The sequence below is a fragment of the Rosa chinensis genome, chromosome 7, assembly GCF_002994745.2.
Source record: "Rosa chinensis cultivar Old Blush chromosome 7, RchiOBHm-V2, whole genome shotgun sequence".
Lineage (NCBI taxonomy): Eukaryota > Viridiplantae > Streptophyta > Magnoliopsida > Rosales > Rosaceae > Rosa > Rosa chinensis.
This window is the reverse complement of record NC_037094.1, coordinates 21997017-22021737: the sequence shown is the minus strand read 5'-3', so window position 1 is coordinate 22021737 and position 24721 is coordinate 21997017. Positions and strand designations below refer to the sequence as shown.

Sequence of the window (24721 nt, the reverse complement as noted above, 5' to 3'; positions counted from 1 at the left end):
CGGCATCGCTTTTCACGTTAACATGCTTTCCTTATGATGTAGTTCCCTTTTATTGGGCTCCTCAATGGTGTCTACTTGCCTACCGAATTCAAGATTGAGAATGAGTAACCTAGATTGAAAATTACGTTGTTTTGAGTTTCATAGGTGGTTCTACTTGTCCAAGCATCTGTGTCTCCCTAATTGTGTAGACTTTTTTGAAGAAATCAGATTGCCAGAAGAGTCTACTGGCTAGAGGAAGAAGGTCTACACATTAGGGAAACAATTTAATGCTCGAAAGGTAAACACGTTCAGAAAACATGTAGGTCTGTTTGAAGAAATCAGTTTGCCAGAAAAGTCTACTGGTTTATGTATCTCCACTACTTGGTCATCAATAGGTATCGTGATGAAGAGGTGAACCAGGTCTACTTGTATTTTGATCAAACTAGCCCCATCTTGTCGACACGTGGACTGAAGTGGGCCACAGGCTATGAACCATCGAAGATTGGTCTACCCACATCACACACACGGAATCGCTTTTCACGTTAACATGCTTTCCTTATGATGTAGTTCCCTTTTATTGGGCTCCTCAATGGTGTCTACTTGCCTATTGAATTCAAGATTGAGAATGAGTAACCTAGATTGAAAATTACGTTGTTTTGAGTTTCATAGGTGGTTCTACTTGTCCAAGCATCTGTGTCTCCCTAATTGTGTAGACCTTTTTGAAGAAATCAGATTTCCAGAAGAGTCTACTGTGGCTAGAGGAAGAAGATCTACACATTAGGGAAACAATTTAATGCTCGAAAGGTAAACACGTTCAGAAAACATGTAGGTCTGTTTGAAGAAATCAGTTTGCCAGAAAAGTCTACTGGTTTATGTATTTCCACTACTTGGTCATCAATAGGTATCGTGATGAAGATGTGAACCATGTCTACTTGTATTTTGATCAAACTAGCCCCATCTTGTCGACACGTGGACTGAAGTGGGCCACAGGCTATGAACCATCGAAGATTAGTCTACCCACATCACACACACGGCATCGCTTTTCACGTTAACATGCTTTCCTTATGATGTAGTTCCCTTTTATTGGGCTCCTCAATGGTGTCTACTTGCCTACCGAATTCAAGATTGAGAATGAGTAACCTAGATTGAAAATTACGTTGTTTTGAGTTTCATAGGTGGTTCTACTTGTCCAAGCATCTGTGTCTCCCTAATTGTGTAGACCTTTTTGAAGAAATCAGATTTCCAGAAGAGTCTACTGTGGCTAGAGGAAGAAGATCTACACATTAGGGAAACAATTTAATGCTCGAAAGGTAAACACGTTCAGAAAACATGTAGGTCTGTTTGAAGAAGTTTGAAAAAGTTTTCCTCATATGTAGGTCTACTGGGCCAAGGATTCATGTGTAGAAAACATGTAGGTCTGTTTGTACAAGGCATTTGTAGGTCTACTTGTGAGCTTAATGGTAAATTGGAAAATAAGTAAATGACTTCAATGTTGCACAAGTCTTCCACAAAACCACAAAAACCTGCAAGTAAACTACATTGCCTATCGAATTGCAAGTACAGTAGGGTGTTACATTCTTAGCCTACAAGTGAACTGAACTAGATCCCAAAAACCTGCAAGTCTTCCACAAAACCACAAAAACCTGCAAGTAAACTACATTGCCTATCGAATTGCAAGTATAGTAGGGTGTTACATTCTTAGCCTACAAGTGAACTGAACTAGATCCCAAAAACCTGCAAGTCTTCCACAAAACCACAAAAACCTGCAAGTAAACTACATTCCAAAATCACAAAATCCTGCAACCTTCCTTCACCTGCTACGACGGACATTTGATGCCACACCCCTCTTGGATTGAGCTCTAGTGCGAGGTGGTCGGACGATTGGGTTCTTCACGGTCCCTTTCTTCGGTGCTGCTTTAGTTTCCCTTTGTGCCGTCTTAGGTGTAGAACATATTGGTGGTGGCCGAGTTTTGATGGCTTCATTGATCCATTTCCAGCACTCATTGAATTTGTTCCTTACCAATTCAATGGTTAAGTCCATGCGTACCTCTTCTGAGTTAAACTGCAGTGTTATTTGAATAAGTAATGTTAAGCTAAGCTATTACCAACATGTCATTCAGATTCATACCTCATGCAGAAATGACAAACATACCTGATGCCACCACTCAGATCCATAACACTGCATGTGTTTGATCACATACACCCCACAGTCAGAACCGCCCTCTTGTTTAGGGCATTCAGCCGGCTAGAATAACTGGAAGTCAGCAAACTTCTTCACAACATTCTTGACTTTGAACTCCACATGGTGGTAGATAATGTCCAGTGTTTGCAACTGCACAATTAGGAAAAAATAATGATAAGTACACGGCTTATAGGGTTTTCAACACAAAAAGATTCAAATGCAAGAACATCATTTACAGCGGCTTTGCAAAGATTCATTCGTCTCCTGTTACATTGTAAGCTATCCCACACTTCTCCTGTCTGATTATCAAGACGGACAACAAGGAGGTACCAATGATTGATGTCATGCATTGGTATGAAAAGTAACTTTATTAAAACCCACTCATGTCTTATTACAAGGTGCAACAAATGCACTGCACAAACGGAAACACCACAGTAACTATAAAGAAATGCAGTGAATGCATTCCTTTATTGATCAACCACAAAGAAACATAGCAACTATAAAGAAATGCAATGAATGCATTCCTTTATTGATCAACCACAAAGAAACACAACAACTATAAAGGAATGCACTAAATGCATTCCTTTATTATTTATCAACTAACAAGAAACACAACACTTCGTTTCTTTCTCCATTCACTACTGCCCATAACTTCATAACTTCATACCTCCTGTTGCTCTCCAGCTTTCTTTTTTGAAACTTTCTTGGGGCTTACTTTTTCTGCTAAGCCATCAGTTTGAAGGTTCTGATAGACATTCACATTTTGTGCAGTCAGAGTCTTCAGCATACTCAAGACTTTGTCCATCTTTCCCATCATATCATCTCTCAGATTGCACATATTATTTTCCAACCCATTCACTTTAGCAGCCAAGTTAGACATTTCTTTCTTAATCACCCCATATCCTTTGGCCTGATCTCCACTACCAACACGATCGCCAACCTTTGGCACAAGAACATTTTCATCCAGCAAACCACCTTGCTTGTTCACCCATTTGAGCAGTTTGCCCGTTTCATGGTCCCCTCAAGCTTCAACTGGGTACAAGGACTTGTCCACAATGGTCTTCCCATGTGAAACACAATCAAAATAGAACAGTTGCAGAAACAGGACACAACCGCTACAATAGGACTGGGATTCTTTTTTGAAACTGACGATGGCCTCCATTAAACATTTGAATGAGTAATCAGCCCAGTTTAAAGAGCTAATCAGGCGAGTGTCCTTCAGGGCCAGCAGCCACTTCTTTGGTATTGTCAGTGAGGCAGATGGGCTAAGGATGGTGCTCATTGTGAACAACACAAACAGGCGCTTGAACTTGTTGTCAACTTCTTCTGTATCCTTCATGTAGTTCTGCACGTCCCTTAAATTGATCTTATTATCCTTCCCACACAAGGAGTTTATTATCGCCATCAACTCAGGGTGATCATTAGTGGAACCTTTAAAGTCGACCTCGGACCCAGCATTCTTCAACCCCATCACATTTTCAAAGTCACTTGCATCCATTTCAATCTTCTTTCCGTGCATAGTTATAGTACATGCATTGGGGTCTACGGAGTCCACAAGGACACGCAACATAGAGTGGTGAATTTTCCTTCCTGACATCTTCAACAACACATCAAATCCAATTGCTGAACAGGCTGCCTTTTTCTCATCGCTAAAGTCTGCAACCAAAGACCTGAAGCGGTCTGGAGAGCAACGGGTATCAATCCGAACCAACTCAAGCAACTCTTCCTCAGAAACTGATGACTGACCACATCGATCAGTCACTACATACTGTTCCTTCTCTTCAGCTGGAAGCTGTTTCCATTTTTGAGATATCTCAACTCGAAACTGAAACATAAGCAATTGGTTAAATTAGTAGGAATCCCAGTTAGTATTACGTGTAATTGCAAAACGAGCATGTAATTTCATCCAATACTCACATCATGGTTTAGTTTTGGGGGATTGATTTGTTTGTGTTGAATGTTCCTGCACTCAATCTAACAATGTCACATAACTTGAGTCATTCAGTCCAAAATTACCAATTAGATGGAAGTTTGAATACTTACAGGTAGTTCAAAAAGCTCATGGAACGACCGAAGGCTTTCTTCTTCATGATGAGCTTCTATCGATCCTTCACCTCTTTGGCTTCGGCAGGTGAGGCAGACAACTCTAAATCCTCTAGTGCCTTCTCTTTTTGCGACCGCGTATCATTGGAAGGTGCGCCTCAACCACCGGTTCATCGAAAGTAGGTTTCGGTGCCTCAATTACCGCTTCATCGGAAGTAGGTTTCAGTTTAGGTAGCTCAACCACCGCTTTGGTGCCGTTAACAGAAGCTTTCTTTGCGGACTCCAAAATTGGAGAATTTTGGTTCGAGACCTCAGAGACGGTCGCCGAAGCCGATGCTTTAGAGGCGGCAATTCGAGTACTCTTTCGGGGGCCTACATCGGAGATCGTTGTGGAGCTGCTCGGTTTAGGGGCCGCCATTCGAGAACTCTTTCGGGCACCTCCATCAGAGTTACTGGAGCTACTCAGTTTTGCCCTTTTGGGTGCCTTCTTTGTGTAGACCTTCGGCGACATGTTTGGTCCGAGTGATTTCGGAGATGGAGAAAGAGAGAGAGGAACGAGAGAAGAATGACGGTTAGGGATGAGGGTTAGGGATTTGAGGGATTTCTTAGGGATTTCGGAGATGGGGGAAGAGAGTGAGAGGAACCAGAGAAGAGGGATTTCTAATAGTGAGAGGAACCAGAGAAGAGGGATTTCTGATTTAGGGTTTAGGAAGAGGATGTGGAGGGATTTCGGATTTGGAGAAAGGGAGAGAGAAACCAGAGATGGAGGACGATCGAGTTGTGAGAGCCTCTTGACGGAGAAGACGATGAAAGGAGTGAGTAGGCTCGACAGTCGAGGCGCTTGGGAAATTCAAATTCTCACAACCGGTGCAACTGGTTGGTACTGGTCACCAAATGGGATCTTTTTTAATGTATCGGTGCGTTAATGCACCAAAAGGGATCCCCTAGTTTAAAAAAAAGAAAGAACTACATACCTAATTTTTTTTTTTGGGCCCAAAAAGCCCGATGGGGCTTGAGCCCTACCCAGCCCGGGCTGGATCCACCCCATACCAAATGATGAATCTTGTACCATTTGTTGGTAAAAATATGAAACAGATCTTCCTTGAATTGTGTATAATAAACTGTTCCTTGGACGATGAAAATGTTGAAGTAACTACAACGCAGAAATAAACATATACGGGGGCAAAAAAAAAATTATGAACAAAAAAAAAAACTACAACAACAGATAAACACAAATTTCAAATTTTGCATAATGATAATACTAGCCTCTTAACATGTGCTCTGCACATGTCAATTTGCTTATTTTCTTAAAAAACAAAATTGTAAATCATGTGTACGAACATCCAATCCTATATTTGGGGAAATTTCTCAGTTTATATTAGAGATGTTGTTTCCTATTTTATCCTAATTAATTTTTAATTTGCATGCATAAATTAATTTTTTTAGTTTTTTTGTTAGTAATATTTTGTAGAAATAATTTTTTTTTTCTTTGGACTATTGCAGTTATAAATCCCACTCCTTGGACAATGCTATCCCACTCCCTCACTCTCACCTCCCACGTTAGGTTTTGCTTCTTTTTTTTTTCTTTTTTTTTTGTGTTTCCAATATTTTCAATTACCAATATATCCTTTATGTGTTAGATTATAAATTATAGAGTTTTTAATGAACCATGGGTAAAATAAGTAGTTCAAAAATTTAACCATTCTCCCTGAAAATTGGCTTAATTATATAAGATTTCTAATTAATACACATCTCCGGAAGTAAAAGCATTTACTCAATCGGGAGTGTATTCCATGCACCGCGTCAGTGCATGGGTACTTGCAATATGAATGAATGTAATTTTTTTGATATTAAAATATATAAAGGAGTGGATTAGATGAGTGGCTGTTATTTTTTTAAAGATTAAAATAGCCGACAGTATACTTACACTGTCGGTACATACAATCCTCCCCAGACAATCCTACTCAATATATCTATAATATCACTGCATCAATCCACACAGGGAAAAATGCACCAACAGTGTCCGGACACTGTGAAGACTGTCAAAATGATACCTGAACATACAAAGTTATCAATGTGATACCTGGACTCATATTTTCGTATCAACGTAGTACCTACGACCAAATTCCGTCAAGGATCCGTTAAATTTAAGGGTAAAATTGTCTTTTTACACATTTTTATTAAAAAAAAAAAAACAGAAGAAATTTCTTATTTCTTCTCTCTCTCCTCTCACTCTCCTTCTCTCCTCGCCAACACCACCGCAACCATCAATGTAATAAAAGATGATTACATTTTTTCATGTTCATCTTCTCAAACCCAGCAAAAAAGCAAAATTTTTTCATGATCAAAATCCCAATCCAATAAGTATGAACCTAACATTTCTTCATGTTCATATTCTCAATTGTTCATGTTCTTGATTGGTGGCAGTCTGCCTCAATTGGTGGCAATACCAGCAGCTGCGGCGAGGACCACAAGGTCCGCGCCCCGAAGAAGCGGTCAAGCATTGGATCCAGGAGGAGACCTGCTGCCCTATCAGCTTCCGCCGCGAGATCGATGACCTCTTCAACACCTCCATTCTTTGTTATCGTTGCTGCCGCCTCCACAGGTCGCCACCGCTCTTGAACAGCCACCGCCAGTGCACCACCACCAACACCGCCCACCCAACTCGATCTGGAGCGTCTCTCTCCAACAATCCGCATACCAGATCGAAACAGTAGCCAGACCCAACAGCAGCGGCCATGGAAGATTGAAACAGCAACATGTCCAAACCATTGGTAATGCCACCGCCGTCACTGCAAGCCGCCACCGCCTTAATCGAACGCCCACTGAACCCAATCTAGAGCCACCCCCACCAAACGTCACCCCCGGTGCGTTACCGTCTCCAAACCCAATTGAACCGGCAACCAGATCCCACTCCGGCAGCCATGGCGATCCGATCTGATCCCATACTCCTCTCAGCCCTTCGACTCACTTACCTTCATCTCCCACAACGAAACAACCACTCCGGCAGCCATGGCGATCCGATCTGATCCCATACTCCTCTCAGCCCTTCGACCCACTTACCTTCATCTCCCACAACGAAACAACCTCTCCAGGCCGCCATTGGAGCCCTCAACACCATGAATTGAACACTGAACCTAGCACATAGAACCCAAGCACAACACCAATCCAACAATAAGGCGTACTAGCGCCGTCGGGGAAGAACTCCGAAGAAGAAGAAGAAGAAAGAAAGAAATAAAAAAGAAGAAAGAAAGAAATAAATAAAAAAGAAGAAAGAAAGAAAGAAAGAAAAAAAAAATTGAGGGTAAATCGGTCTTTTTGCCCTCATTTTCGGCCTCACGTGCGTTGCACGTGCAAAATTTAACGGATCCGTGACGGAATTTGGTCGTAGGTACTACGTTGATACGAAAATATGAGTTCAGGTATCACATTGATAACTTTGTAAGTTTATGTATCATTTTGACAGTCCTCACAGTGTCCGGATACTGTTGGTGCATTTTTCCCTTCCACAAATTTGGTGCTAAGAACGCAGTGTTTAATAAGAAAAGAATGGTTGGGTGAGAGACTGACATTGTGCGGTTCTATTGAATGTTCTTGTTCTTTGTTTAATATTGTGGGGTCAAATTGTCATCGTCAAGTCTACTTACATTACACGTACCTGGAGACTATTGCCATTCTTATCAATTATTCTGTACAGAATTTAGAATTATATACGTATGTGTAAGATGTGAAGACAGGTGTCAACCCCTAATGAAAGAAAGAAAATGAATGAAGTCACGGGGGCGAACGAAGCGAACCACATTTAATAAAAGCCAAAATTTCATTGGGTGCCACATCCCCCACTCGTTCTATGCTGCGTCCGCCACTGGTACTAACATGTTTGTGAAAAAGCCTTGACTGCATGTGCTTTCCATTGCAGCCATCGGGCGGGCGGGTTAATGAAGAGTTTGCAGAAACAGTCATGGAGAAGTGGCGTGAGGCTGGGGCTTCCCTGTTTGGAGGCTGCTGCAGAACTACTCCAAATACCATAAGGGCAATATCTAAGGCTCTTTCTAGTTTCTAACAAGCCTTTTCTGCAGTTAACCACGCTTAGTTGAGTTCTGAAAGTGAGATGTAAATACTTGTAACCGTTGCTAAGAATAAGGGCATGTGTCTTTTTCATTTCCTTGTTTTGTAACTCCAAGGAAGTAGCAAATTACTATCACCATGGTGCTGCTGCTGTATGGTGAATGGTGAGGTTGTTTCACATCGAATAACAGTGTTTTTGTTACATTTCGAAGTTAAATTTCACGAGAATTCCTTAGTGTCCTTCAAGATTAAATGTAATTTCCTCCATAGAAAATACATCGAACCCAAACAAAGTGTAAGCATTAGACTAGATAATTTCCTTGTTCTGTCAAGCATCGAAGTATTGATTTTTAAAGTCTTCAAAGTCATCGCCTCTGAAATAATTAAGAAAGAGAAAAAGAAACAAAAAGTCTTCCAAGATAATTTAGTCCAAGTCCGAAAAGACAAAATGAAAAGAGGAACTTCTTGGCAAGTGCGCCTCGATCGTGAGTGTACACTCACAGAGAAATTGCAAAGAAAGAAGAGCAAGGCTCATAGAGTAGTCCATTTTCAACCTCACATTCACATTACAGCAGGCACCAAGAAGCTATCTACTTGAGAGTTGAGATCTCAGAAGCCAGACCTACAATGCAAAAGCACTCTAGGAAGGCAACATTCAACAGATCGAGCAAAGCAAGCGGAATATGACTTCTCTCACCAATGAAGCAGCCAGTTCTTCATCTTCTTCTCTCCCTCTTTCTTCTGCTGACCAAAATCATTACACATACGAGGTGTTCCTAAGTTTTCGAGGCGAGGATACGCGTTCTAGTTTTACAGATCATCTGCACACTGCTTTGGATGACAGGGGAATTAAAACCTTCATAGATGATGAGCTTCCTAGAGGAGAAGAAATATCAGCGGCTCTTGTCAAAGCAATTGAGGAGTCCAGAGTTTCAATCATTGTCTTCTCTCAAAATTATGCTTCGTCAAGGTGGTGCTTAGATGAGCTAGTCAAGATACTTGAATGCAGAAAATCCAAAGGACAGGAGGTTAGACCTGTATTTTACAAGGTTGATCCCTCAGACGTAAGACACCAAAGTGGTGCTTTCGGTGAGGCATTTGCTACGCTTGATCAATGCAAATACAAGGATAGCATGGACAAATGGAAGGCAGCTCTCAAGGAAGCAGCAGATTTGTCTGGATGGCCTTTCAATGATGGCCAGTATGTCTCTAACCCCCCACTAGCTAGTTAGTTAATTAGCCTATTTTATATATTTTTTTAAGACACCATTTATCTTATATTTATGTGATTTCGTATATATGCTTTTAAAATCATAGGTCCGAGAGTAAATTTATCAAGAAGATTATTGGGGAGTTGTCCGCCCGAGTAGTGAACCCTTCATGTGAGTTGCACGTTACTGAACATCCAATTGGATTAGAGTCTTGTAGACAAGATGTCATCAGACTTTTACTTGCCGAGGAAAATATTGAGGAAAATAATGAGGAAAATATTGTTCGCATGGTTGGCATTTGGGGGCCCGGAGGAATAGGAAAAACCACAATTGCAAAAGATGTATTTAACTCAATTCGCCATATGTTTGCATGTAGTTGTTTTTTGGCAAATGTTAGATCAAACGCCCTAGTCCAACTGCAAGAGACACTTTTGTTTGATATTTTAGGAGACTCAACTTTGAAGATGCACAATGTTGATAAAGGAGTCGGTTTGTTAAAGACAAGGATCCGAAATAAAAAAGTTCTCTTAATCCTTGATGACGTGAGTCATTCTAGCCAATTACAGAACTTAGTTCCATCCCTTGATTGTTTTGGCAGGGGTAGTAGAATTCTCATAACGACAAGAGATAAACGTTGTCTAACTGCTCATAAAGTTGATGAAGTATACGAGGTCAAGATGTTAAATGATCCTCATGCTTTGGAGTTGTTTAGCTTGCATGCATTCAGAAGAAATGGACCTCCAAGAGATTATTTGGAACTTGCACAATGTGCAGTACACTATGCCCAGGGCCTTCCATTAGCTTTGATAGTTTTAGGCTCTCATCTATTTCGTAGAAGCAGAGAGGAGTGGGAAGCTACATTAAATAGTTGTAGGGGAGAAGATCCCCACAAAAAAATTAGAGACGTTCTCAAAATAAGTTATGATGCTTTGGGAGTAGATTTAAAAGGATATTTTCTTGATATTGCTTGTTTCTTTAAAGGGCAGCAAGTAGATAGTGTGAAACCAATACTAGAAGCTTGCTACGACATCAAATCAGCGAATGGTATTGCACAACTCCAAGAAAAGGCCTTAATAAGAATTGATAAAGATGAGACTTGGAATGGTGTTAGGATTTGGATGCATGACTTGATAGAAGAAATGGGTAAAGACATAGTATATCAAGAGTCTCCTGATGAACCCGGGGAACGCAGCAGAGTGTGGAGTGAAGAAGATTTCGACCACATTGTAACAAATAATGCAGTAAGTATATTAATGATGTTTTGTATTTTTCAATTCGGAAAGCATTTTATATTGAATATAATTTCTTATTGAGACCTTGAAGAAAACTGTTTGTAGTACTTGTGCTTCCAATAGAAACTGCTTTTTTTTTTTTTTTGTGTGAATAGAAATTGCAACCATAAATGTTGCTAGGCTAATATGCTTGCTTTCTTTTACTGTAGGGAACAAATAAAGTTATAGGCATTCAGGTCTCGTGGCGATCATCTACGATATCTTTGAATGCTAAAAACTTCTCAGAAATGAAGAATCTTAGATTTATTTCTGTGTGTCATAAATTGAAATATGAATCCTGGTCTGGAGATATTGATTTTCTTTCAAACCAGTTGAGGTGGGTTGATTGGCCTAATAGTCCGTTGCAATCTTTTCCATCAGATTTTTATGCAAACAAACTTGTAGAGCTCAATATTCCTGACAGCCGCAGAATTAGACGACTATGGGAGGGACGTAAGGTACTTTAAAATAATAATTCATTTCATTTCAAGACTTTTTTAATTAAATATCAGTAATAGATAACTGTGTTAAAAATTAAATATCAGTAATAGATAATTGTCTCCACTTGGTTGATCTTTTCCTTTTTCTTTTGCCATACAGAATTTTTCAAGGCTAACACATATGAATTTAAGCGGTTGTAGATCCCTAACAGAACTCCCAGACTTCGGTGGAATACATAATTTTTCAAGGCTAACACATATGAATTTAAGTGGTTGTAGATCTCTAACAAAACTTCGAGACTTTAGTGGAATCCCTAACTTGAGAACATTGGTTCTATCAGGCACTTGCATTAAAGAATTTCATCCATCCATTACAACACTTTTTGGGCTAGAAGAGTTGATACTAAGAAATTGTGAAAATCTAACATCTTTGCCGTATAATATTTATAAGTTGCACAATCTAAAGTTTCTTAGGGCGAGTAATTGCCCAAAACTTGCTACATTTCCAGAAATTCCAATAAAGATGGATTCTTTGAGAGAACTTTATCTACGAGGTAGTGACATTAGAGAATTGGGTAAGTCAATTGGAAATCTCCCTGAGCTTGAAGTGTTGGATCTTAGTGATTGCAAAAATTTTACAACTCTACCGTGCAGCATTTATGAGTTGCAAAATTTAAAGAGGCTTTCTCTTGGTGAATGCTCAAAACTTGTTAGATTTCCAACAAATACCAATATATTGAATGTCGATGGTTGCCCATTATCACTGCCCAAGCTACGTTGGTTCAATATCAGAGGATGCATTTTATTATCAGATTGTGATTTCCTCATGACTCTTGATTGCTGGGAAACATTACACTTCCTTGATCTGTCAAATAACAACTTTATCACTCTTCCTGCTTGCTTCACCAAATTTGTCAACTTGTGGGGGCTTAACTTGTGGGGTTGCAAGAGACTCCGAGAAATTCCGGAGCTTCCACCAAGAGTTCTCATAGAGACAAGGGGTTGTGAATTACTGGAGACATTGTCGAATTTGTCAAGTCCTGCAGTGTCACCGTCAATCGAAGATCATCACCAAGAGGAACTAACTCCTTCCAAAACTCCGAACGACACCGCACCGCGAAAGAACCATCGATGGCATCACCGGTTGAGTTGTCATGGCTTTCTCTGTCATGGGAACCGACGCTAATGATTCTTACAAAACGACAACACCAACTGAGTTCTCGTGGCGCAGTTGAAGGTGATGAAGACCAGTTGCTGTCTTTGTCTCTGCAACCAAAGTTGAGACAATAACATGATATTTATTACACTTGAAGCTTCAGAGTGCCAGAGCTAATCAAGATTACGACATTTTTCAGGTTTGGGTATGAGGCTGTTTAGAGGATGGTGCAGGCCTGTCTCCAACAAGTATCTGTCTTCATCAATACTGATCCATCTGTAAGTTCGTATGTTATCTTCTTAGTATCTTTTTCTTTTCTAAGTTTTCTAACCTCTAAACTAGTAAAACTATCTCTATGGTGATGCTGTTGTACTGTATGCGAAGTTGTTTCAGAATAACAGTGTGTCTTAAGGTTTATTCCAACTTAATCCTACATATTTCAGAGACCTGTTTAGTAAAATCAATACAACATTGAAACGTACCTCACTTTAATAGGGTCCTCTTGAAAACTGGTTCTTCCTCTTAAATGTTAGAAAAAGGTTCCAAGGACAGGAGCACCCTCGATCTATTTAAATACCTATGCATTGAAGTCTATGAGTATCTCAACTCTGCAATTTCATAATTGAAGTCGATCTTGTTCGTTACTGCATTAGAATCTGATACTTTGTAACCATGTACGTCATGTACAATTAATTATGGCCTATTTTGAGGTGCATTAAGGGCTAGTTTCACATTTTCAGCCTAGCGACTGTTATTCCAGATTTGAACAATGGCCCTGTCACTTTACACTATAAGCACTAATAGTTACATTCGAAGTGATATATGCATTGGGAGTCAGAAATATGTATAGCCCATGCACTCTTTTTCGGTGGAACTAGTGGTTACAGCACACAAAGCATTGACGTTGATTTTAATACTCCGAAATTGCTAATACAAGGAAAAAGAGAATAAAATTGAATTCATCCTTAAACTATGTGATTAGATCATTCAGAAGGGAACAAAATTGCTCACCATGTATCTCTCTATCTTTTTTTTTCTTTCTTTCTGGAATACGCATGCTCCAAACCCTTGATATGAATTACTCCCTGTATCAGACTTTAATTATGCATGTGATTAAACTTTACAATTTCCTAGCTAGAACTCAGACATTTAAGAAACAATGAACGAAACTTTGTGAATCTTTAAGAATGCACTGATGCTAGCACATGATATGAGAAACTACAGAAGCAGATGACCATGGAGATTCTTTCAAGCCAACTAATGGCTATCAGTAACCTTACCTGCACAAACTCCTCCAATTTTCAATAATATATTAGTTAGCATAATATAATGGCTAGTAGTAGCATGATGCTTTGGATTTGGTAGGAGCCTGAGATTGGCTACGTGAAATAATGGTATCAAAATTGTTTGTTGTCATCTGAGGATGATTCCATTTTTGTAGGAGAATATTGTTGGCAATCAACTAGCTAGGACATGCAAATTATATATGGTAGTTCATACAACTTGGTTGATATGATCCATTAGTAACATTTGTGTTCTTGTTCATTTTCTTTACTTTCATTTTGTTACTATGTTGCTAGGTAATTGATATCATGCAGTTTGTTTGTTTTTTCCATTTGCAGTGGGGACTATAGATTTTGCACTGGGAAAGATTACAAACTCTGGCCAAGTTGGCTACATGGTGATTGCTGATCTAGCGGAATTTGAGATGACCGCAAATGAGCTAGAAGCAAAGGTATGTGCTATAATTCTCTAGTTGTACTCTTGCCTATGCTCTTTTCCTAGTAATTCTGGCCTAAGTGCCCATATGTTATTGCTTACAATTTTATCGAAATATCTCATGTTAAAAAGGCATGATGTTGCATTGTCCACATGGTCCATGGATTAAGCATATGGAATATGAAATACATCACTTTAAGAAAAATCTTCCCAGTATATATGCATGCCACAAGCACATTAAATTTTCCGCTATAGATTCAACTTGAAATTTCATAAATAATTATTGCCAATAATTTGCCAAACTCATATACAACATTTTTTTTGGTATCAGAAGTTCTAGCCTGGCTTTGGCTAAGAATCTTGCTTCAAGGTGATGTGGCAGGTGTGTGCTGACCTTCTTGAGGAAGAAGGAATTGGTTTTCATTGTTTCTAAGGATGGAATTGATACTGTGAGTCATTACTCTTTCTTGGAGTTTGCCTCTGTTGTAGATTCATGCAAGCAAGCATTAAATACTTGCATCAATTTAGCAGCACATATTCAGTAGCTAGCACCAATCTTGTTTACCATTCACAAGGTCTAGTGGCACCGTAACAAAGAGAAGCAACTACTTCTTCTTGGTACTTATATTACAAAAGAACTTGGATCTCAATATACGGTTCCTTTAAGTTATGGCAGTTTCGATTTGTAATGTGTTCATGAAACAGTCTGACTGCCTTTACTCTGTTGCAGTGATCATAAGTGGTGGTTGATGAGGGTTTTCGGTCATAAGGCAGGTGGCATGAGTCTCTTTAGAGGCTGCTGCAGGATTAGGCTCTTTCCAACAAGTATTTCTATTCATCAAAACTGATTAATGGGTAAGGGTATGTGTATAATCCTCTTAGAATAAATACCTTTCCTTTTTCCTTTTTCATTTAACTTAGAGGAAGTATTAAAACTATTCAGTTTCAAAATAATTGTGCATAACGCATTAAAGTTTATAGGATTAATTTCAGTTTACCCCCTGAGGTTTGGGGGTGTCATCATTTCACCCCCTTTACTTTCAATTTTGAATTTTTACCCCCTAAACTTTCTAATTTCAATCAGCCGTGTCCAATTTCTACTATTCCGTCCAGATTGGACGTTAAGTTTGACCCTTGAGGGCTAAAATGGTCATTTCAACATAAAAAAAATAAAAAAATACTTTTTTTTTATTTTCTGTTTTTTAGTTTTTTTTTTCTTCTTCTGTTTCTTCGTTTTTTTATTTTATTTTTTATTTTGTCTTCAACCTATACACCACAAGTTATAATAGGTTTATAAAAACAAAAAAAATACTCTAGGTGGTTGAAAGTTGCTCACTGGTCTACGATATTTGTGACATATCTCCGATAAAGTGAAGAATTTAGGATATATCCCCAATAAAGTGAAGAAATATCTGTAAAAAATAATTTTACACTTTATCTATAAATAAATATCTCTAAAAAATGATTTTACACAGATATTTCTTCACTTTATTGGGGATATACAGATATTTACAGATAAAGTATAAAATCATTTTTTACAGATATTTCTTCACTTTATTGGGGATATATCCTAAAATACTTCAATTTATTGGAGATATATCACAAATATCGTAGACCAAAAATGATTTTACACAGATATTTCTTCACTTTATTGGGGATATACATATATTTATTTACAGATAAAGTGTAAAATTAGTTTTTACAAATATTTCTTCACTTTATTGGGGATATATTCTAAAATTCTTCATTTTATCGGAGATATATTACAAATATCGTAGACCAACGAGCGGCTTTCAACCACCTAGAGTATTTTTTTGTTTTTATAAACCTATTATAACTTGTGGCGTATAAGTTGAAGACAAAAAAAAAAAAAAAAACGAAGAAAAAAAAACAAAGCAACAGGAAAAAAAAAAAAAAACTGAAGGAACAGAAAAAAAAATAATATTTTTTTATTTTTTTATGTTGAAATGACCATTTTAGCCCTCAAGTGTCAAACTTAACGTCCAATTTGGACGGAATAGTAGAAATTGGACACGGCTGATTGAAATTGGAAAGTTTAGGGGGTAAAAATTCAAAATTGAAAGTAGAGGGGGTGAAATGATGACACCCCCAAACGTCAGGGGGGTAAACTGAAATTCATCCAAGTTTATATTTAGGTTTATTTGATCATATTCCTCTGTAATTTTAGAAAACAGTTAGAAGTATTGGACTATCCTCAATTTAAAGATCTATACATTGTGGTCTCAAGTATCTCAACTTTGCCATTATCTTAATTACATTGAGTATCTCAATTTTGCAGCCAAATTCCCAGAACAAATCCCAGCCCATGTCTGCTTCAATTGAATCCCAACTACTGTTTCACCACCCTGTGACATGCTTTGTTGTAGTCCGCATTCAGATCAGAAAGGGGCAGATCTATCTTTTTTTTTTTTTTTTTGAATAGAAGTTGATTTTTATTCAATAATCAACAGCCAATAGGCCATAGCTTACAAACTTACATAAGAATTCCGGCAAGAAAATCCGGGAAAACCTATCCAAGCTAAAGCAAACTAATTAACGTCATTGGGAAGCTCACAATTAAGCCAGCCTATCCAAGAATGACCAAGCTTCGCCTCGTACGGAAAGAAAACATTCAACTAGCCCTCCCTTGTCAATCACGCAATTGTGGTACAAGGAATGAACTAGAAACGTCATAGAAGACTCATAGAAACTTAAACATCCTCACACAGGCTCAAACCCCTAGCCAGAAGAATTAACCAAGAAATAGCTCTTTCTCATTCGAGTTGGAGCATAAATCCACACCTGCTTTATTACCTTCCGCTTTTGGAGATAACATACGTTTTGCTCGGCGTACATACGGACGACCCTTCTTCTTTTGAGCTGTCCCCATCGAAATTGGAACCTCCACCAACTCACCAAGGTGAAATTCCGGAGGTATAAATGCCAAACTAGGTTTAAACACCTTCTTTCTCACACCCAAACCCAATTTTGGGTTTTTCCCAGCAGCAAGCCCAACAGAAAGCCCATTAGACCCCTCATCCGGCCCAAAAGACTGTAGCCCAGATTGCATCCTAGTCAAACCTGCGGTCAACCCTAATTCAAAATTAGGGTTTCCCGCAGGTTTTTCCAGAACTGCAGCTGCACTGCTTGCAGCCCCCGACGCCGGTCCACCCTCAGCCACCACAGCCTCTCCAGCCCCCGCAGTCACAAAACCCAGCTCCGTCAACGCCTTAAAGAGCACCTCTGGCCCCACGACCGCCGCCACAGACGCTTCCGATCTGGGTGCAGAGTCTAGACCACAGTTCAAGTCACCTCGGCCCGGCACCACCAACAAGGGCGCCTCCTCCGCCAGCCTCCTGTCACAAGAACCACCCTCATGGCCGAAGAAACCACAAGCCGCACACAGCCCATGACATTTCTCATATTGCAGCTCCACCGTCACCGAAACAACCGGTGAAAACTCAAACATCCGTCGCGGCCATATCCTTCGGCGGACATCTTGAATCACACGGATCCTCTGGACAGGATCCTTTCTCAGCATCGCTCCTTGGTCAACCCGCACGAAGTCCCCCAAAGCCGGTCCGATTAGGGTAAGAGCTTTCTCATTTCGCATCGCAATCCGTAACCCTTTCACATCCACCCACACCTCAAGGAGATGCAGCGGCGCCGTATCGAGGGCAGAGATTCCGTCATAGTCTGCCAACAACAACATGGAGTTGTTATAGAACCAAGGACCCCCAGAGAGTATTCGATTCTTCACCTCCATCTCCTTAAATTGGAAGACAAGGATGTCCTCCTCCTCTTGCCGGATCAAAACTCTCTCCTTCACTTCCCAAATATTGGAGATCGCTGCCGAGAATGACGGAAGCACCACCTCCTTCTTGGACAGAAGTCGGCCACAGAGATAGAAAAACGAATCGTTGACAGCATCCTCTCCACCAACCAGACTCACCATGGCCTCCTCTGAAAAAGGAGACACGGCCGCCATCTTCTTTTCGAGCTCGATCAATTGCACGGCTAGGGAAGAGGGGGCAGATCTATCTTGATCGTTACTGCATTAGAATTTGATACCTCATTACTGCATCATCATATAATGTCATGTACAATTTTGCTTCTGCTCTATCTCAAGGTGCATTAGCTGAAGCAAATTTCACTCAGATGCGTTCTTTTAGAGTGGTTTGAAGCAACAACTTGAACCGCTGCTGCTTTTCAACTTCAAGTTTCAAAATGCAAGAATCGAGATTTTTGTGAGTCTTCAAGATTTTCCAATTCAGGGTTATTTCTATCTTCTAAGAATCTGCAGATATTTTGCTTACTTGGGTTGACAATTGTAGACATTTGGTTTTTCCTCCCCCCTTTTCTGTGTCACTTGTTTTTATTTATGTACTGGAAGGACAGACATATATTTATTTCCATGTTAATCTTTACATTGTTAGTTTGATTTAAAACCTAAGGATTGTACTATATAAATGTGGTATACTTGACAAACTTTGAAAATAGTGAATAATATGCACTCTTTGGTTCAGGTGATATAAAAGACAGACATTGATGAGCTAGGATGCTTTTTAGAAGTCAATCTGTAGGACTCGCAGAAAAGTTGTATATTTTGTTCACATATAGAAATACAAGAATATGTTTAATCTGAACCAGTCTGAGAATTTAACAAACATTTCACGATAGAAAATAACAAGCAATATAATACTTAGAAGAACTTAAAGGCCCTTCCTGAGTTTCTTTGTGTTATTGTGGACAGATAGAATTAACAGTCATGGTGTTGCATGTTAGGAACGTTGTGGTACGGGGCACCCAATTACAACTGAAGTAGAAACTATGAAAATGAGTGAAGCACAAGATGATAGGCAAATTGTAGAAGGATTTTACTATAGCAAAAGAATACAACGGTTTCTCTACTGGAATAAGGAGAGCACAATTGAGAATACCTTCTCTCTTATAACAGGAGGAAATACACACTAACAAAGAAAAGACACTTGAGTTTTAGGAGAAATCTCCATTTTCTCTCTCTAAACTCTACTCCATCTCTCTCTTTGTTTTCACTCACCACAACATGGGATTCCAACTCTATAACTCAAGTCCTCTATTTATACTAGATAGAGGAGGTTACAACTAGCTTCTTAAAGCTTAAGAAACTTAGCTATGTATGAGTTGTAAATGCAATCTTTACAACTATCATATGTTGGAAAGTAGCCACAATCTTTGACCTATCAACAACTTAAGTATGAAGTAAGTCATAATCTTTGACCTATCAACAACTTAAGCATGAAGTAAGTCACAATCTTTGACTTATCAAAAACACCATGCTTATCAAGAACTTAAGCATGAAGTAAGATGCACAAGTGGCTTTACTTCCACATATCTCCCACTTAAAGTCACTTTTGCAATTCTTCTATCCTTTCTACTTTGCCATGTCCACACTGCTTATGTTTCTAATAGGCCAGTAGAGTATCGACACCAAATAAACTTGTCATTGTTGATCGGCTTTGTTAGAACATCTCCTAGGTTGTCATTCATATGGATTTTCTATATATCCACACTTCCTTCTTCCACCTTCTCACGAACGAAGTGATATTGAACTCTTATGTGCTTTGTCCTTGAGTGAAATGCTGGATTCTTTGCCAAGTGCAAAGTGCTCTGACTATCACAAAATAGAGCAATCTTCTCTTGTTTGTGTTCGAGCTCCTCCAATAGCATTTGCAATCATATTGCCTCTTTGCTAGCTTCTGTAGCTGCGATGTATTCTGCCTCTATAGTAGAAGTAGTCACAATAGACTGCAGTTTCGAAACCCAGCTTACAGCCCCTCCAGCAAGAGTAAACACATAACCTATGGTGGACTTACTCTTATCAAGATCACTTGCAAAATCTGTATCAACATAGCCTCTAACAATAAAATCTGATCCTCCATAACATAACGCAGCATTTAAGGTACCCTTGACATATCTCAAGATCCTCTTCATAGCATTCCAATGCTCTCTACCAGGATTCTCCATGTATCGACTAACCGCTCCCATTACTTGTGCAATGTCTGGTCTTGTGCAAACCATAGCGAACATTAAACTACCCACTGCTGATGCATACGATACTCGAGACATTTCCATCCTCTCTGCTTCGTTGCTAGGGCTCATACTTGAGGATAACTTGAAATTAATAGGAAGAGGGGTAGAGATTGACTCACAATCTTGCATGTTGAAGCGACACAAGATTTTCTTTAACTAGTTTTTCTGAAAGAGCCAAATCTTCCTACTATTTCTGTCTCGGTAAATTTGCATCCCTAGAATCTTGTTTGCTGGTCCCAAGTCCTTCATTTCAAACTCTCTAGCCAACTGTGCCTTCAATTCTTTAATACGATCTTTGTTGGGGCCTGCTACCAACATGTCGTCAACATACAATAACAGAATAATGAAATCACCATCACCAAATCTCTTGTAGTAAGCACAAGGATCTGGACTGAGTCTGCTGTATCCAAGGCTCATGATGAAGGAATCAAATCTCTTATACCAACATCTCGGCACCTGTTTGAGACCGTACAGAGATTTGTTCAACCTGCAAACCAAGTTCTCTTTTTCTTTAAATCCATCTGGTTGGAGCATGTAAATATCTTCTTCAAGTTCTCCATGAAGAAACACAGTTTTCACATCTAACTGCTCTAAGCACAAGTCAAATGTAGCACACATCGCCAGGACTACTCGAACTGTTGTGAGTCGAACAACAGGAGAGAATGTTTTGTTGAAGTTAATACCTTCTTTCTGAGCGAACCCTTTCACCACCAATCTAGCACGATACTGCTCCACTTGGTCATTGCCATCTCGTTTGATCTTGTAGACCCATTTGTTTCCAATGGCCTTCCTTCCTTCTGGTAGCAGAATAGGATCCCACATCTTATTTTTATGGAGGGCTTCAATCTCTTCTTGCATTGCTGTCATCCACAAAGAAGCTTCTTGACCTTTTGTAGCCTCATGGAAAGTTGATTGCTCTCCATCCTCTGTTAGTAGATAGTATGCAACATTCCCCTCTATAATGTATTCTGAGTGCCAAGTTGGTTCTCTTCTTTCTCGAGTTGACCGTCGAACTCGTGGAGTTGCAAACTCAACTTGTTCTTGTTCTTCGTGCTCTAGTGTCACTTCAAAAGAATCTGGAACTTCTTGTTCTTGTTTATCTTCAACTTGAACTGTAATAGTCTCTGGTTTCTCTTTTGAAGTGCTGTCATTTTCTTTTCCTTGTACCTTGTCTTCTATAAATATTACATCTCTGTTGATTATCACCTTGTGGGCAGTGGGATCCCACAGGCGGTACCCCTTAACTCCATCAGCATACCCTAAGAAAATGCATTTTCTGGATTTTGGATCCAATTTTGATGTTTCTTGGGCGTTGTACATAATGTACACAGGACTTCCGAATGTATGTAAGCGAGAATAATCAGCTAGCTTACCAGTCCACATCTCCATTTGCGTCTTCAGATCAATTGCGGTTGATGGTGACCGATTGATCACTTAGCAGGCGGTCTTTACTGCTTCTGCCCAAAATGACTTGGACTAAAGCCCAAAATGACTTGGCCATCTCTGCAGTCCTCAACATCGCTCTTGTTCGTTCTAACAAGGTTCTGTTTATCCGCTCTGCTACTCCATTTTGTTATGGAGCGTATGCCACAGTGAACTGCCTCTTGATACCTTCTTGTTTACAGAAGTTATCAAATTCATTACTGGTATATTCTCCTCCATTGTCCGTCCTCAAACACTTGATCTTCTTTTCAGATTCAAGCTCTACACGTGCTTTGAATACTTTGAAAACTGGGAACACGTCCGCCTTCGCTTTGATTGGATACACCCAACATCTCCTGGACTAATCGTCAATAAAAGATACAAAGTATCTTGGACCTCCTAAGGATAGAACTGGTGCTTGCCAAACATCGGAATGGATAAGTTCTAAGATAACTTTGCTTCTAGCATTAGAACTGCTGAACTTTAATCTGTGCTTCTTACTAGTGACACAATGCTCATAAAAGGGTAATGAAACCTGTACATACTGGGGAGTCTCAACTAGGTTTAGCACTAGCCTCTGAGCCCTATCGGTACTCCCAGGTACTACGCCATGGGCCGGGTTCACGACCCACCATGGCGGGCCTCACATGGGATGCCACCCTGGGCACCCAGGGCCCGGGGTAAGGCCAGCACAGCCCATCTATTTACACAACAAGAGGGCTGATATGGCATCAGAAGAACAACCTGTGTCCCACATCGAGGATAGGGGAGACTCCCTTCCCATGCTTGAGTATAAAGACATTAGCACAACCACCTTTCACGGGGAATAACTCCTTTATACACAATTTGATCTCTACGTCTATTAGTTTCTCACTCAGACATCGGAGAAGTATAAACCGTCCGGTACGGTTTATCCCTCTGACGTTGTGTTCTTGATACAGGATTTAGGAGTTGATCGGTGCCCCAGACGGTATAGCATTCTGTGTGAGGTACCCGGAGAAAGCCACCAGAAACATTGGCAAGCCAGATAGGGGGAATGCGTGTCATGGATGAGCCAGAAGCGGCAGGAGAGGGTAGAAGTGTCGCCCGGGCACTGATATTCACTCCGGGAACTTCTTCAGCAGAAGCGCCAAGTGTTCAAGGATCAATGCATGGTCTCGGATCCTTGGACCCCATAGTCCCGGAAGAAGTGACTCCGGTATCGGAGATGGATTCTATGCGAGCTGAGATCGCAGCCTTCAGGGAACAATCCCGGATCGATCGGGAACAAAGGAGTACCGATAGGGAAACAAACCGCCTTGCACAACAGAGAATGCAGGATTTGGAAGATGAAAACACAGCGCTGGCCCGAGCACTGGATAGGAGGCACCAGCACAACGAGGCACTCACCCAGGCCCTGGCTAGAGCATCCTCACTAGCAACAGGTGTGAACACTGCACCAACAACAGGAGGCCCCAGCACCGCCCCAGCACCTTCTGCGGAGGGCGGCCATCGGATAATCCAGGTACCGGTAGACTTATTCCCGGAAAGCTTGAGGCATCTACCACCACCACCGTTACCGCAACCAGTTCACAATATCCCACCGGTAACCGACGCAAACACGGCTTTACTCGTACAAATGAGCAACTCCTTACATGCCCTGCAGGCAAGGGTACAGGCCACAGAAAATAGAGACACCTGGAGAGCTATGAACAGTTACGAGGACCGCCCGGGGCCTTTCACCCAACAGGTTAGAGGAGCCATTCGAACGAATACATCTAAACCATTGAAGATTGACTATACGGGAATTGGAGACCCCTACCAGCATCTCCAGGCTTTCCGATCACAAACAAGCGCCAAGGGATATACGGATGAAGTGTGTTGTAATATGTTCCAGGAGACCTTGTTAGGGGAGGCTTTGAGTTGGTTCTACGAACTGCCGGTCGGTTCTGTAGGGAATTTTAAGGAGCTGGCTGACAAATTTGTCGCTCGATTCATCTTACGCACCGATGAGATACACACACCAAATGGCCTGTTAAAAGTTCAGCAGGGGGAAGATGAAACTTTGAAGTCTTTTGTAAATCGATGGCAGGCGGCTACCGCTAAGTGCCGGGACCTTAATAAGGAACTGGCTGAGCTGGCTTTCAGCAGGGGCTTAAGGCGCGGAGAATTTCTCTACGGGATCAACCATAATCCTCCAGCTAGCTACGACGAGCTGATGGCCACTGCCATCAGACACGCCCAGGCCGAATTCGAGACTTACGGGGACAACCCCAGACCGGAGCTAAGATTCTCCTCACCGACCTCGACTGTCAGGGATGAAACACGAAAGAGGGAGTGGGTCCATAGCCATGACAGGTCACCCCATACCTCGAACAAAAGAGGCAAAGAGTCCTCGTTCAGGTCAAACAGTTACGGGACCACCCACCCTCACCGGGAGCCGAGGTCACAGCAGGCCCCACGGACACCACCACCACCCCTGTATGAGGTGTTCACAATCCTCAACGCTTCATACGAGACTATTTGGAATGAAAACAAGGATGAGATACCGGGACCACCCCCAAGGAAATTCCCGAAGAGTAAACTTACCCAGCAGGATACCGGAAAGTTCTGCACTTATCATAAAGATGCCGGACATAATACCAATCTCTGCGTTGCTTTAAAAAATACAATCGAGTCCCTCATCCAGAGGGGCAAGCTTCAACGATACCTACCTGCTAAGGAGATAGGAGCTGTAGACGTGTACGGCCAGATCTTCACGATCCATGGTGGGGGCCCGAAAGAGTTGCCCCCCCCAGGGGAGGAAACGAAATTCTAGTTTCGGCCGTCCGGAAGTTTTCAACTTCCACAAGGCTCCGCAGCAAGACGGTGGCACCGGATGGACATCGGTGACATTCCTGCAGGAGGAGGAGGCCGACCTAAGGATGCCCCATGATGATCCCTTCCTAATCACGCTCCAAATGGACCATTATATAATGTCCCGGGTGCTCGTGGACACGGGGCCTCAGTTAGCGTATTATTTCACGATGCATACAAAGCTTTGAACAGAGGAAGGTCCAAGCTATCACAGGATAATGAGCCCCTCATTAGTTTTTCAGGAGATATCGTCCAACCACTCGGATTAGATTACCTATCGATCACGATAGGCGAAAGTCTGAATTGTTCAACCATCAAAACAG

The 24721-nt window shown here is 40.8% G+C and overlaps 2 protein-coding genes across 2 annotated transcripts; one reads left to right on the top strand and one right to left on the bottom strand.

Annotated features, from left to right (window-relative positions):
- The first annotated feature begins 7990 nt into the window (after positions 1-7990).
- On the top strand, positions 7991-17255 carry LOC112175971 (disease resistance protein RUN1). Its single transcript, XM_024313719.2, has 9 exons — positions 7991-9473; positions 9590-10724; positions 10925-11212; positions 11355-12431; positions 12550-12628; positions 13973-14085; positions 14401-14518; positions 14800-14930; positions 16369-17255. Exons 1-4 carry the CDS (start codon positions 8956-8958, stop codon positions 12378-12380), a joined length of 2967 nt encoding a protein of 988 aa, XP_024169487.1. The 5' UTR covers positions 7991-8955; the 3' UTR covers positions 12381-12431; positions 12550-12628; positions 13973-14085; positions 14401-14518; positions 14800-14930; positions 16369-17255.
- LOC121050625 lies at positions 16822-19618 on the bottom strand. The gene is made up of 2 exons (XM_040511366.1): positions 19010-19618; positions 16822-18121 (listed from the first exon to the last, which is right to left on the bottom strand). Exon 2 carries the CDS (start codon positions 18055-18057, stop codon positions 16822-16824), a length of 1236 nt encoding a protein of 411 aa, XP_040367300.1. The 5' UTR covers positions 18058-18121; positions 19010-19618.
- Positions 19619-24721: the final 5103 nt, after the last annotated feature.

What these genes read in the sequence shown, in the direction of transcription:
- LOC121050625 (XM_040511366.1), bottom strand. Translation starts at nt 18,057, where the DNA reads ATGGCGGCCGTGTCTCCTTTTTCAGAGGAGGCCATGGTGAGTCTGGTT.
- LOC112175971 (XM_024313719.2), top strand. Translation starts at nt 8,956, where the DNA reads ATGACTTCTCTCACCAATGAAGCAGCCAGTTCTTCATCTTCTTCTCTC. An exon ending in TGGCCTTTCAATGATGGCCA is followed by an intron (nt 9,474 to 9,589) that starts GTATGTCTCTAA and finishes TTAAAATCATAG; the next exon opens with GTCCGAGAGTAAATTTATCA. An exon ending in GACTATGGGAGGGACGTAAG is followed by an intron (nt 11,213 to 11,354) that starts GTACTTTAAAAT and finishes TTTGCCATACAG; the next exon opens with AATTTTTCAAGGCTAACACA.